Raw genomic sequence first — 12165 nt, 5'->3', positions numbered from 1 at the left:
CAAGTGAAATTAAACTCAGCTGTTCAAAATCAGTGGTAAATTCCAACTCATGATTTAATAAAGAATGTGGAGGGGCAATTACTTTCTCACATAATGCTGCATACGTTTGGATTCTTTTTTGCCCCTACATAAATACAATTTTCATTTAGAAAATGAATTTTGTAGGAATCTGTCTTTGTGAGATATGATTATTATATGGCGTGAGAGAAATTGGGATGTGGCAAATAGTTGCAAAACCACAAACATAAACAGTCATCAGAAGTATTATGGAATATAGTTGGTGAGGGATTCAATAACCAAGACTCAGGAAACATTTCCACACAGTTTATTTTCAATAGCGAGGATTGTACTCTTCATCACTGGCACTGCTGCTTTGTCTGTTATGATGGTGTCCTCCATCAGGCTTCCAGGAGGAATTTTCTGAAAGATTTAGTACTTCATCCCCAGTCTCTATGCCCAGGACCTGTCGCTGCACCAGTTTGTAGTACAGCCCCCCACTGGCCATTAGCTGACCATGAGATCCCTGTTCAGCCACACGTCCCTTATCGATCACTATGATGCTGTCTGCCCTCTCCACAGTACTGAGCCGATGTGCAACCACCAACACTGTGTGCTCCCTCATGATGTTGTTTAGAGCTTGCTGAACCTGTAGGAGGCGTAATGATAAAAGCAAAGATCAATTGAATAACTTTTTGGGATTAGTAACCTAAGGTTACAGATTAACAAATCTTTTTTTTTTCTCATACGATGGCAACAAAGCGGTATCTGTACAAAGCAGTGTAATGAGCTTAACAATTTTTTAGACAAACCAAACTGCACAAGACACATTGAAGTGGTGGGTGGGTGTAATCATTGCTGGAGGTTATTCAGAATTTTGCTTTATTCTATCATGTGGGCTCTGTTAAGGGGGAAAAAAACACCCTGCTAGAATTATCAACTAATGTTAATGGGATAGGCAAGTACTGATACTAAGTATCAGTGTCGGGCTGCTAGGGCTGTAACAATAACGGCAATATTGTGATATCAAAACTGGCACAATATCGTCGTCGTCATGTCACAATATTAAAAGCAGCAAAATCATGTTGATTTCCATTTGTGCAGTTCTAGCACCCTCTGGTGGCTAGCTTTTTATCCATTTTCTTAATCCACCCATTTAGAAAAAGTCCAATTTTCACAAGGCATGTTTTGTCCCTTCTATGTTTAAAATCCACGCCAATGGTCAAATGAAGGGGAACGTTAAATGCTTGTGAACCGAGTCAATATGTGGAGGAACTCAATGTGTGCGTGCATTAGCAAGTAAGTGCCTCAATATTAAGTGTTATTAGAGATTGTAGGTTGTTCACATGCATTGCTGTTATGTACAAGTGCATAATGTGTGTGTTTTTTTTAATATGAGCTCTTTCTTTTTCCTTTTTACAATATTGTGACCTTTTTTTATATCGCCATTCCCCCCACAATATTGTGATAAGTATCGTATCATGTCCTTCATATCATGATAATATTGTATCGTGATGTTTGGATATCGTTACATCCCTAGCTGATACCCGGCCTTGATTTAAGTTATTGGTACTCGTGACGGTGGCTGTGACTGGTATCCGGATGCTGTCACAAGTACCGATCGCCACACTTGTAGCCGTTTTACGATCAGGAACTAGAAATTAAAAAAATAGAAAATTGCCATTAATTTCATGCAATTTTAAGAAAAAATACCATTTTGAGATTTATAGGCATTTCTTTCAAATGATCTGTCATTGTTTTGGGGGGAATTTTTATGTATCAAAAGTGCAGGCGGTGTCGGTACTTAGCATCGTATCTGTGACTACAGTAATTTCTGGACTACAAGGCGCACCTGACCAATCCGCGCTGGGGAATACTCGAGTCTGTTACACATATAAACCGCACCCGACTGTAAGCCGCAGGTGTTTTAATGTTACCGCACCGGGTTACCACTACTTTCTTTTCTATATTGAGGGCGCAAATTCTCTTTGCTCTCGTTCTCTCTCTCCTACTGTATTTGGGCTCACTTGGTTTGTTTTGGTCTGCCTGACGCTCTTGCGCTTCCTTTATAGTGCGCCCCCTTGATGGGTAAGCCGCTCGTTTGTATAGCCGCAGGGTCGAATGGAAGTGAAAAAAGTAGCGGCTTTTAGTCCAGAAATTACTGTACTCAGATTTGAGTCCTCCTACTGGTATTGGTCTGGAAAAAATTATATCAAACATCCCTAGTTTATTATTATACTATTATTGTAATAGTGATCCACCCAGGATTTTACCTCAATCAGATTCACCTGTACCAAAATAATAATAATAATCTGCCCACTATAAGCAAAACAGAGTTGATTCTTTGTTCACTAAACTACGCTTAAAAGGAAGTGAAGTCTTACACACTGCGTACAGATATGTTTTTGAAGAAGTGCTGCAAAAAGCCTAAAAAAACTAAACAAAAACACACTTTTTCACTGGGGGGGAGCAGGCAGTGTTACTCACAATGTGTTCACTCTCTGCATCTAAGGCACTGGTCGCCTCATCCAGGATTAGAACACGAGGGTGTCGGACAAGTGCTCTTGCAATGGCCACCCTTTGTTTTTGCCCACCTGACAACTGTGCACCTTTTTCTCCAACACCTGGCAAACAGTAGGATGCAAACAGTGATAGCAGAAACAGTTCTACTACAAATTTTACTCCATTTGAGGAAAAATAGCACAACACTTAACAATAATACATCTACTCTAGGGAAACTTGATTTCAAAGAAAGAAATGAGGATATGCAATATTAACTTGTTTGATAGCCTTGGGGGAGGTCGATGATGAAATCATGAGCATTCGCTTTTGTGGCTGCCTGTATGACAGCCTCTATGGGGACATCAGTCAGGCCATAGGTGATGTTCTCCTCAATCGTTCGGGCAAAAAGCACTGGCTCTTGGCCCACAAGTGCCACCTGCATAATGATATTACTCCAAATGTAAGTCATGCCGCATATCATTAAAATGGGTAATATATTGGTTAATCAACTCAACTCATCTTTATTTATATAGCAGCAATAATGAATGATTTATAGTACATTTCCTAAATGTCACAGCAGAATGATGGATTTAAAATAAATTTGAAAAAAAATACCTGAAAATGGAGGTCTCCATGCTCGATGGTGTGAACAGGCTTTCCATCCAACAGGACTTGACCCTGCTGGGGAACATAGAAGTTTTCCAGTAGGTTGACACATGAGCTCTTTCCACTGCCTGAAGGTCCCACCAGGGCGGTCACTTCACCAGGCTTTAGACTGAATGACACTCCCTGCATTATACCAATCACAATTAAACCAACTTGAGTTGCATAGAATGTTATAATGTAGTCTATAAATACATATACTGTATATATATATAACCTGAAGGATTTCAATTTCTGGCCGAGTCGGGTAGGAAAATTTGATATCTTGAAACTCCACCAGACCAGTGAATGTCTCCAGAGTCTCTGTACCATCTGCTGGGTGATCAGGTTTTCTATCCAAGTACTCGAAAACCTTTTCAGCAGCTCCTACGCCCTGCATGAGGCCTGAGTACACTGATGCAATGTTCTGCAAGATAAAGTCCACATGAATTTAGTAAAAGAATGATTCACTGCAAACAAACGCAATAAGAAAAAATAATTGAGAATAAATACCGCCAAACATTCCCCCATTTCAAGCATGTATATGAAAAATGATAACAATTGGCTGCTTTCCATCTGACCAGTAACCACAAGGTGGCCACCATAGGCGATAATTGTCACCTCTAGAGCAAGCTCTGAGATCTAGAAAGCAGAAAGACTAGATAAAAACCTTTTCTGTGACCAATGCAATCATTTCATTAGACAATATAATTAGCGATGCATCATCTGATACCTACACAACTGGACCACATATAGCAAGCATATGCCAGGGCTTGTTTCTTGTTGAGATGGTACATGACAACAAGCTTGTCGTAGTAGGAGTCAGCCTCTCGATGCTCGTTAGCAAAGCTTCGTACTGTCTTCATGGCAGAAATGGTTTCTTCCGCAACTTTGTTAGCCTTTGCAAGAGTTGTTTGCACCTCTTTAGTTAGTTTCTGAAAAATAAATACATAAATAGTACTCAACTTCAATTAATAAAAAGTAAGAAGAAGAAAACATTCAATACTACATTACCTTGTAGTAATTGCCATAATACTCAGAAAGAAGGCCAATAAAAGGCAGTCCCATCATGTTCACTAACGTTAGCTTCCAGGACATCCCAAACATGAAAATGAGAAATCCAACAGCCTTGATGGCACTCCTCAAGAACACGTTTATGTTCTGGGAGATGAGGTCACTCACTTGGGTAGTGTCAGCTGACAGACGTGAAGTGATGTCACCTGAAGAGTGATAAATAAATGAGAATATAAAAGTGCTTCTTTGTACACTGAAGGACTGATGTTATGATGATGATGATGATGATGATTTAACTTACCTGTATGGTTCTCATCAAAAAAGCCAATATCCTGTTTCATCAGAGTTCTAAAGAGGTGGTTCCTGAACCGAAGATTCAGTCGTGCAAATGTGAGCGTAAACACTCCTCCACGCACGCCAATTGCAATTGAACTGAATGGAAGAAAAGTGTGTCAGTCTGACATTTTACCATAATAAAAAGAATAATTCAATTTGTAATGCTCATTTAATCAATATGATCTCAAAGTGCTACAGAGAAGAAAAAAAAAAGAAAGAAAAAAAATCATGTTCATAATTAAATAGGCTTTTCTAGACAAAAAGGTTTTCAGGCCTGCCAAAATAACTTGTCCAGAACCATTTACACTGTATGTTGTAAACAGTGGTAACAGTTAAAAAAAAAAAATAGTTATAAAAAAAAATTTATGTGCTCCACGTTCTGATTCCTAAGACTGTTTTGCTGTCTGTATACCTGCAGTCATCACTGACTAAAAATGTTACTGAATAAGCAATATGGCAGATTAATGTTTAAGTGGAAGTATAAGAACACAGGGTTAAATTAAATCTGCTCCAAATTTATGCTAAAGGTAAAGGATGATTCCCATCTCTCTTGCCACCAGTCAGATAAATTGATGCTTAATTCTGCGGTAAGATGAAGAAACAATGTTTTATATTAGTGATCCACAACAAAATAATTATGCTTTTCCATGCTAGTTTTGTGCAAATTACATATGCTGTTTATGTTTCTCCTAACCGACATTGAAACTTGCCCTACTTGCTATTAAAGGATCTTTGTGCAGTTTGTCACTTTTTTTTACTTGCGACTGCCACCTTTAGCCCAAAGCGCAACGGCAGCATCTGTGTCAGGCTCGTTCATGGTGCGCGTGCGAGCACGTGCACGATCTTAAAGCGACAGCCACAGTTGACAAACGATGAGGTAAGAAAAACTCTGCGACTCTCCAAAGAAACTGTGGAGTGTGCGGGTCTCCACACTCTACTATAAAGGAAAGATAAAAGCTGATAGATGCAGTCAGAGTAAAACAGTCAGGGCTCTTTGAACTCATCTGGGCATTGGTGGAGCACGCATGATGTAGAAAAAAATTTAATATTACCTTTTCAAACAGCACAATGCATCTTTATTAGGAAATATTTTTGTTATTATTTTAACCTCCCACAGCACATATAAAAGGCCACACTGAGAATGCAAGAATCACATCATGTGCATTTTTTTTTTAAAACAAACATTATGGACCTCTCCCTACGCCCCATCAAAAGTATAACTGAATGCTCACCTGGTAAAGGCCAGGACTGTCAGTGTGATGGCAGGTTTTGCAAAGTATTCCATGCTCTGGTGAACCACAATGCTATCTATAGCTTTACCATAGTAGTAAGGTATGAAGGCTTCACCTGTGAGTGGGAGAAAAAAAGAGTCTTAGTAGAAGCTATACTAAGATCAGAGGTGGGAAATGCAGGTCCAGAAAGTAAAAAACCCTGCCAGGGCTTCTACTTAACTGGCAGGTAAACAAGCTCGTATACAGTATTCATAATTGTAAAATAGTTTTGAATGTGTCATCCAGTGGTATGTTAGTTTAAAAAACAGGAATCACTTGATTAGTAATCCAAGTAGATACTCACAAACAGCAGAAATGATGAGGAAGATGACAGCTACAGTTAACAGTCCTCCATCTTCTTTTGTGTACCTCAGCAGACGTCCCAGTGTAGCTCCTGTGGTGGTCTTTGCTCTTTCTTTCTTTTCACTATTGTTCTCCCTCTCACTGCACCCCTCCTTCTCCTCATCCTCTTCACAATCTGGCTGAAGCAACTTCTCAGTGTCCTCACAATATCTCGGTTTATGGCTGTTACTATTTTCCTTCCCTAGAACCCACCACAGCACCAGAATTGCCAGCGAGGAGAAACAGGTCCAGCAAATCAGACTCAAAGACCAGGGACGATGAGATAATGGCTCAAGTTCACTCAGCATCAGCAGCTTGGCTAGAGTATAAGTTATGATGGTCTGGCAGACTAAAAGGATGAGGGTGTTGAGTTTGGTCACCCTGTGTGGGCCATCCTCTCTGTTCCATAGCACTCCAATAGAGGCACCCAGCAGAAGAGAAGCCCGAAGTAGTGCAGTACCCCAGATGTCCAAAGTTGATTGCAATATGCTAAAACTCAAGCTTTCCTCAACAAATATATTTAAATGCGATCCATGTGCATATAGGACTGTGGCAATAATGAGGTCCAGTAGAACGTATGAAATAGTACAGCTCACGTTTATTCTAATACCCATGCTTATTTCTTTGTCAGGAGCTAAAAGAAAAGCGTGCAGTAGTAGCCTACTTGAGGATTTTGGACCCAATTTAGGCCTAAACCCCTAATCTCTCACTGTCTATTTCCTATATTCTGGCAGTTAGGTTTATACAGGGCAGTAACAAATTAATTCAGTAACAAACTGACACCAACACAAGCAATTGTCACGGTGGGTGTTATTTAGGGGGACACAGACAGTTCTCAACCATGTGCCACCACTATTTTGAGCAAACAACGTTAATTATCTTACAGCAGGCAGCAAATGCTGCCACCAGCACCTCTGGTAGTAAGTCTCGTAGCACTGCATTCTTTCTATAAATACAGTCCGAAAAGGCTTACCGGGGGTATGATGAATGTCAAAATGATGCAAAAACAAAACTTCTCGAAGTCAGTACGCTGCGCTAACCTTTCACAGAAAGTGCACTCGCAATGTCAAGTCGTGGTAGTTTGGTCAGGTGAGAAAAGCATTTACAGTAGTCTATCGACGTAATTGAGTGCTCCCTGCCCAAGTCCTCGTCCTAATGACATTTGCTTGGAGAGTAATTCACATTACAGCAGCGGAGACCCCCATTCGTTTTACGTTACGGTTATTACGGGGGGAAACAGAATGACACTCACACCTGAGCATGAGCAGTTTTGATGCGGAAGAAAACAGTGTAAAGCTCCGCCCACAGTCATTCTGCTCGTTCCTGCTCGTTCAAGAACACCAAGTCATGGATGTGAAAGACGACGTCAGTGATGCATTAGTTCACTTAATGATGAAAGTCTTTTAAGTGGTGAACGGCATAGATTACATAGAATTGCGTATACGTACTGTATTTTGAAATATTGCGGCCTCTTATAGTATCTGTCTGCACGTTTCTTGCTTAAACGCTTCGAGATAGATACAGTATAATTAATCAACATTTTAAATGATGTATGTTCTTACAGTATAATTAATCAATATTTTAAATGATGTATGTTCTTACAGTATAATTAATCAATATTTTAAATGATGTGTGTTCTTACGAAAGCTATATATGCAGCGCTGCCAACTTCGTCAATTTTATTAGATTACTGATTGTCAGAGTAAACTATTTTATTGAATGACAAAGTGCTTTGTGGGTTTGTTTACCAGTCAGGAACCAATGTAGTTTGGAAACCCCTAATATTAGCTATACTATATACAGTAGGCCTACAGTACTATTAACAGTTGTGGCGGCCGTGGCTCAGGTTGTAGAGATGGTCGTTCAGTAACTAGAAGGTCGGCTATTCGATCTCTGCTCTCCCCAAGTCATGTGTCATAGTGTCATAGTGTCCTTGGGCAAGGCACGTCACACACATTGCCTCCAGTGCTACTCACACTGGTGTATGGAAGGTGCGAATGTTTGGTGGTGGTCGCAGGTAGGTGCACACTGCAAGCCACGCTTCCGTCAGCTTGCCCCAGGGCAGCTGTGGCTACTTAAGTAGTTTACTGCCACTACAGTGTGTATGTGTGAACGCATGAATAATGTATCCATTCCATTGTAAAGCGTCTTTGAGTGTCTAGAAAAGCGCTATATAAATCTGATGCATTATTTTTATTATAGTACCCTCCATAATTATTAGCACCCGGGGTTAAGATGTGTTAAAAGCCTTTAAAAAAATGCATCAGCATGACTAAGAGATTGTGCAAAGTCCCTTTTCTTTAGTCTCCCATCTTGTGAAACAGTACTAAATTAGGTGTTTTGTTGGCAAAAGAGGGTTGCACAAAGCATTTACATTAGCAATTGTGGCACACTTGATTTGAAGTAAATTATTCATTTATGTGGGATACCCCACCCCTCCAAAAAATGCACTTGAATTAAAAATCGTATTTTTCTCTTTAAAAAAAAATAAAATTGGTCTTATATTATTTAGATTTTTTTTTTTAATTATCATTAGTTAAAGAAAACATTTGGTGCTAATAATTATGGAGAGCAGTGTTAAAAGAATACTCAAACAACAAAATGCAACCAAAGACAAAGTGGACTGATATAATTTAATATTTTGTATGGAAATATTTGTATTTGATCTGGAACTCAAGCAAAGAAGCACAATTAATGTATGTCATTGATAGAACCACTTCAGTGGGTGAATGTTAAACTGAACTGTGATAGCGAAAAACACCACTCATTTTAACACTGCCTGTATGCCATTTTCTGTTCATAACCACAGATGGCTCAAAAGCAGTGTCCTTCTTGTGAGATAAACATTTCAAAGAGTCCTAAATTGTCAGTGGACATCAGACTGAGCCAAGTGATACGTTAATTCAGTTTTTATAACTTCAGAGCTGCTTTGCTCGGTGGCCAGCACCGTCTCCACAGGGAAGGACAAATATAAACCCTCTTCTTTCGTTCTTTTTGAGGAAGGGGCTTCTCCAGCACAACACAGTGGCTCTGACGTTTTTAAAGTCATTGAGGGGTTGTTGTGCGCCTTTCTTTTTACATTCTTCTCCTGTTTGTAGGCTGCTTTCATGTTGGCTATCACCTGAAAAGAGGACACACATTCAGAGACCAAACAGTTGTGTGTGTGTGTGTATAACACAGCAAATGAGGCGAGAGAGACAGACAGTTTGCTGTCAAACTACTCACATTATCTTAAAAGATAAGGTAAACAATTACCAGCTGCTTAACAGTATTCTGCTGTTCTTGCATTATAGTCATGTATGTAGAAGCCTTCTCTTTAACGGAATACACATCCTGTTCATCATATCCAAGTGGACCAAGTGTAGCCTATATCAAAGCAAAGGGAATTTAGAGAACAGATAACCAACTGCCTTGTTTGAAATAGCTTGATCACAGTCTTACCTGGTTTAGGGTGTTAGCTTTCCGGTTGAAGATGAGAGAATATGGAGTGAACCTGGTTGTGGGGTTTATGGATGTTCTGAACAGAAACAGCACAGGGTCCAGAAAGTCATCCCAATCTGCCTGCTTTTCTGTCACCATCTGCATAATGGCCTCCTTCAGTAACGGACTGGTGCAGTCATGTAGCGGGTTCAGTTGAGGCTGAGCCAGAGGAGAGACTTTCTGCACGATGCCCCATCTGTCGTTCAGCAGATTTGTAACCTGTCAAAAAGAATTCTCAACACACTGACCCACCAGAGAGTCACACGATCTCTTCTGACTGATCAACTTGCTTGATTCATTCTTGACTTACATCTCACCTCATCACAAAAGTCTGGTTTCTGTGTGCACACGATGGTTTTTGGGGCACCAAACCTAAAAACAGGGTGAAAGTACAATTACGATATCAATAATTTAATTTAAATGTAATAATTTCAAAACATTGCAGGGAAAAATAAATGTTTTCCTTGGATAATTTGATGTTAATTAATGATGTTAATTAATTAGCTTAAACACATATCTACCGTATGTTGAGGTTTACTACATCAATTACATGGACCAAAGACACTTGATTACTGTATTCTTTTTCTCCATGACCGTGATAAGGTGGGGACAAAGTCCACATTTTAGTACATTTAGGCAACATAAAAATATTGACAGATATAGCACAAAGTAAAACACAAAATTGTAATTATACTAACACGACTATACCATTTTAAGCAGTCAGAATGTGTGCTTTTACCTGGACATAAATTTGGAAATACACCTTGCTACGGAGACAGCATCCGTCTTTTGCACTGGAAATGCCTCGGGCCATTTACTAAAGTAATCAATGAGAACTGTAGCATGCGTGTTCAATTGCTGGGTCTCTGGGAAAGGCCCTATGAAACACAGAAAGAAAAGCAGAGAACATGTTTCAGAACAAGTGACACAAAATAAGTTTATTTTTATTTATTTTTTGACAAAGTGAGGCAAAAACCTATGATGTCAACTCCAACTATATCCCATGGAGCATCAACTTTGATTGGCCGTACTGTCCTTGCCAGATTTTTATTCCTCTCTGCATGTTGACACGTCTCACATACTTTAATCTGAAAAATCAAATCATACAGGTTAAGCATCATCATTAGTGCCACATTCCATTGATGTTAAAAATGTTAAACGTAATAATAAGCACATGATAACAGTACCCAGTCCACCACATCCTTGATGATACCCAGCCAGTAGTACTTGCTTTGAATTCTGTGGACTGTCTTCTTCTGACCCAAATGATGTCCTATGTCATTAAAGTGGCAGTCAAGAAAAATCTTCCTCTTCTTCTCAGCCTCAATGACCACCTCTCTCTTTTCATCTTTCTTAGGCCCCACATAATAGAGTTTGCCGTCTTAAAATGCAGAGACAAAGACAAATTAAAATATAGTCCGTGTAGTCAGGAAAAGCTTGTAACTATTTCAAGTTACATCAAATGTGAAATGATTGTGCATGCAAAGATGAATGCTCTTACTGTAAAAATGCTGTATTACCAAATGTATTTAATTTTGTTCTTGTTTGCTGGCGACTAATAAAGCATCCTGTGAATTTAGGGTCAAGTTTGGCATACACTTTTCTGGCCAAACAAAAACACTTAAATAAAATAATCAACGTTTACAGTCAGGTTGTTATATCAATGGTGCCCATTGAGTGCAAGTAGTGTAAACGCTTTAAAACTTGTGTTGAATTCAATAAACTATCATGTTGGTTAGAGTATGCATTGCACAGTAGGTGTGACGCTACTGTAGCAGTGGTTCTCAACCACGGTCCTCGAGTACCCCCTCTCCGACCTGTTTTCCATGTCTCTCTCAGCCAACACAGATGTTTCAAACGATCAGTTAATCAGCAAGCTCTGCATGAAGCCTGATAACGATCCACAGCTGTGTTGGCTGAGGGGAACGTGGAAAAAATTATGCATGGGGTACTCGAGGCCGAGGACCGGGGTTGAGAACCACTGCTGTAGTGTATACCCTTGCAAAAAGCCGTGACTTTAAATACTGTAGTACAGTACACGCTTAGGAAACGGAAGCTTGTCTTGACCACGGGCACTTGGCCAATAGGGAAATCAATACCAGTCAATCTATTGAAATCGACAATAAAATATTTTAAAACAAGCCTGACCGTCGATGATGAATTTCTGTGCGTATCTTTTGAGATTCTTCTTTCTTAAAGGATTCATCGACTGCGGGAAGCATCCCTTAGCCACAAAAGTGTAAATGTCGCCGAGTTTATTTGAGGTGGAGTCGACCACCTCCTCTTCTGCTACTTGCAAAGCGTCCACACTCAACATTTCTGCAAACACCTAATTGGTAACGAAACATAAACACGTCATGAAATATCCAGAAGCATATTGAGCTAATGCTAAGGCATGCGACAAGGGGAGCGACTTCCTCTTCTTTTTCATTATTGATGAAAAGCAACATAGAGGATCAGTATCGCCACCAACTGTCTCACAGTCAAAACGTGTAGAACGAAAACGGTTGTTTTACTCTGGCTGTTTTTGTGACTTTCGGCTTGTCCCATCAGGGGTCGCTATAGCAGTATTTGAATGTTT

General features: G+C 39.7%; 2 protein-coding genes across 5 annotated transcripts; both read right to left on the bottom strand.

Annotated features, from left to right (window-relative positions):
• Positions 1-309: 309 nt before the first annotated feature.
• abcb9 (ATP-binding cassette, sub-family B (MDR/TAP), member 9) lies at positions 310-7393 on the bottom strand. 2 transcript variants are annotated; one of them, XM_077561049.1, is made up of 11 exons: positions 6067-7393; positions 5724-5838; positions 4457-4587; positions 4156-4361; positions 3879-4076; positions 3655-3783; positions 3380-3568; positions 3115-3288; positions 2776-2935; positions 2485-2621; positions 310-646 (listed from the first exon to the last, which is right to left on the bottom strand). In XM_077561049.1, exons 1-11 carry the CDS (start codon positions 6716-6718, stop codon positions 332-334), a joined length of 2406 nt encoding a protein of 801 aa, XP_077417175.1. In that variant the 5' UTR covers positions 6719-7393; the 3' UTR covers positions 310-331. The 2 variants fall into 2 exon arrangements, with proteins under 2 accessions (XP_077417175.1, XP_077417177.1); XM_077561051.1 differs by lacking the exon at positions 3655-3783.
• Positions 7394-8723: 1330 nt separating this feature from the next.
• LOC144049304 (gypsy retrotransposon integrase-like protein 1) lies at positions 8724-12139 on the bottom strand. 3 transcript variants are annotated; one of them, XM_077562086.1, is made up of 8 exons: positions 11733-12139; positions 10772-10965; positions 10561-10672; positions 10324-10462; positions 9875-9956; positions 9546-9803; positions 9360-9470; positions 8724-9225 (listed from the first exon to the last, which is right to left on the bottom strand). In XM_077562086.1, exons 1-8 carry the CDS (start codon positions 11899-11901, stop codon positions 8971-8973), a joined length of 1320 nt encoding a protein of 439 aa, XP_077418212.1. In that variant the 5' UTR covers positions 11902-12139; the 3' UTR covers positions 8724-8970. The 3 variants fall into 3 exon arrangements, with proteins under 3 accessions (XP_077418212.1, XP_077418213.1, XP_077418214.1); XM_077562087.1 differs by having other exon boundaries at positions 9902-9956; positions 11733-12133; XM_077562088.1 differs by having other exon boundaries at positions 9079-9225; positions 9330-9470; positions 11733-12136.
• Between the last annotated feature and the right edge of the window lie 26 nt (positions 12140-12165).

Source organism: Vanacampus margaritifer, chromosome 3, assembly GCF_051991255.1.
Source record: "Vanacampus margaritifer isolate UIUO_Vmar chromosome 3, RoL_Vmar_1.0, whole genome shotgun sequence".
NCBI classification, from domain to species: Eukaryota; Metazoa; Chordata; class Actinopteri; order Syngnathiformes; family Syngnathidae; genus Vanacampus; species Vanacampus margaritifer.
The sequence above is the reverse complement of the archived record's forward strand: the minus strand, read 5'-3'. Positions and strand labels throughout refer to the sequence as shown.

Bases quoted from the DNA above. Each gene is read 5' to 3' on its own strand.
- LOC144049304 (XM_077562086.1), bottom strand. From the start codon at position 11,901: ATGTTGAGTGTGGACGCTTTGCAAGTAGCAGAAGAGGAGGTGGTCGAC. The intron at 10,463-10,560 runs GTTTTTGCCTCA...TGTGTTTCATAG, and splicing joins AGTTGGAGTTGACATCATAG to GGCCTTTCCCAGAGACCCAG. The intron at 9,226-9,359 runs GTAATTGTTTAC...TCCTCTTTTCAG, and splicing joins AGAATACTGTTAAGCAGCTG to GTGATAGCCAACATGAAAGC.
- abcb9 (XM_077561049.1), bottom strand. From the start codon at position 6,718: ATGGGTATTAGAATAAACGTGAGCTGTACTATTTCATACGTTCTACTG. The intron at 4,077-4,155 runs GTAATGTAGTAT...TTTATTTTTCAG, and splicing joins ATTATGGCAATTACTACAAG to AAACTAACTAAAGAGGTGCA. The intron at 647-2,484 runs GTGAGTAACACT...CGCCTCCTACAG, and splicing joins ATGCAGAGAGTGAACACATT to GTTCAGCAAGCTCTAAACAA.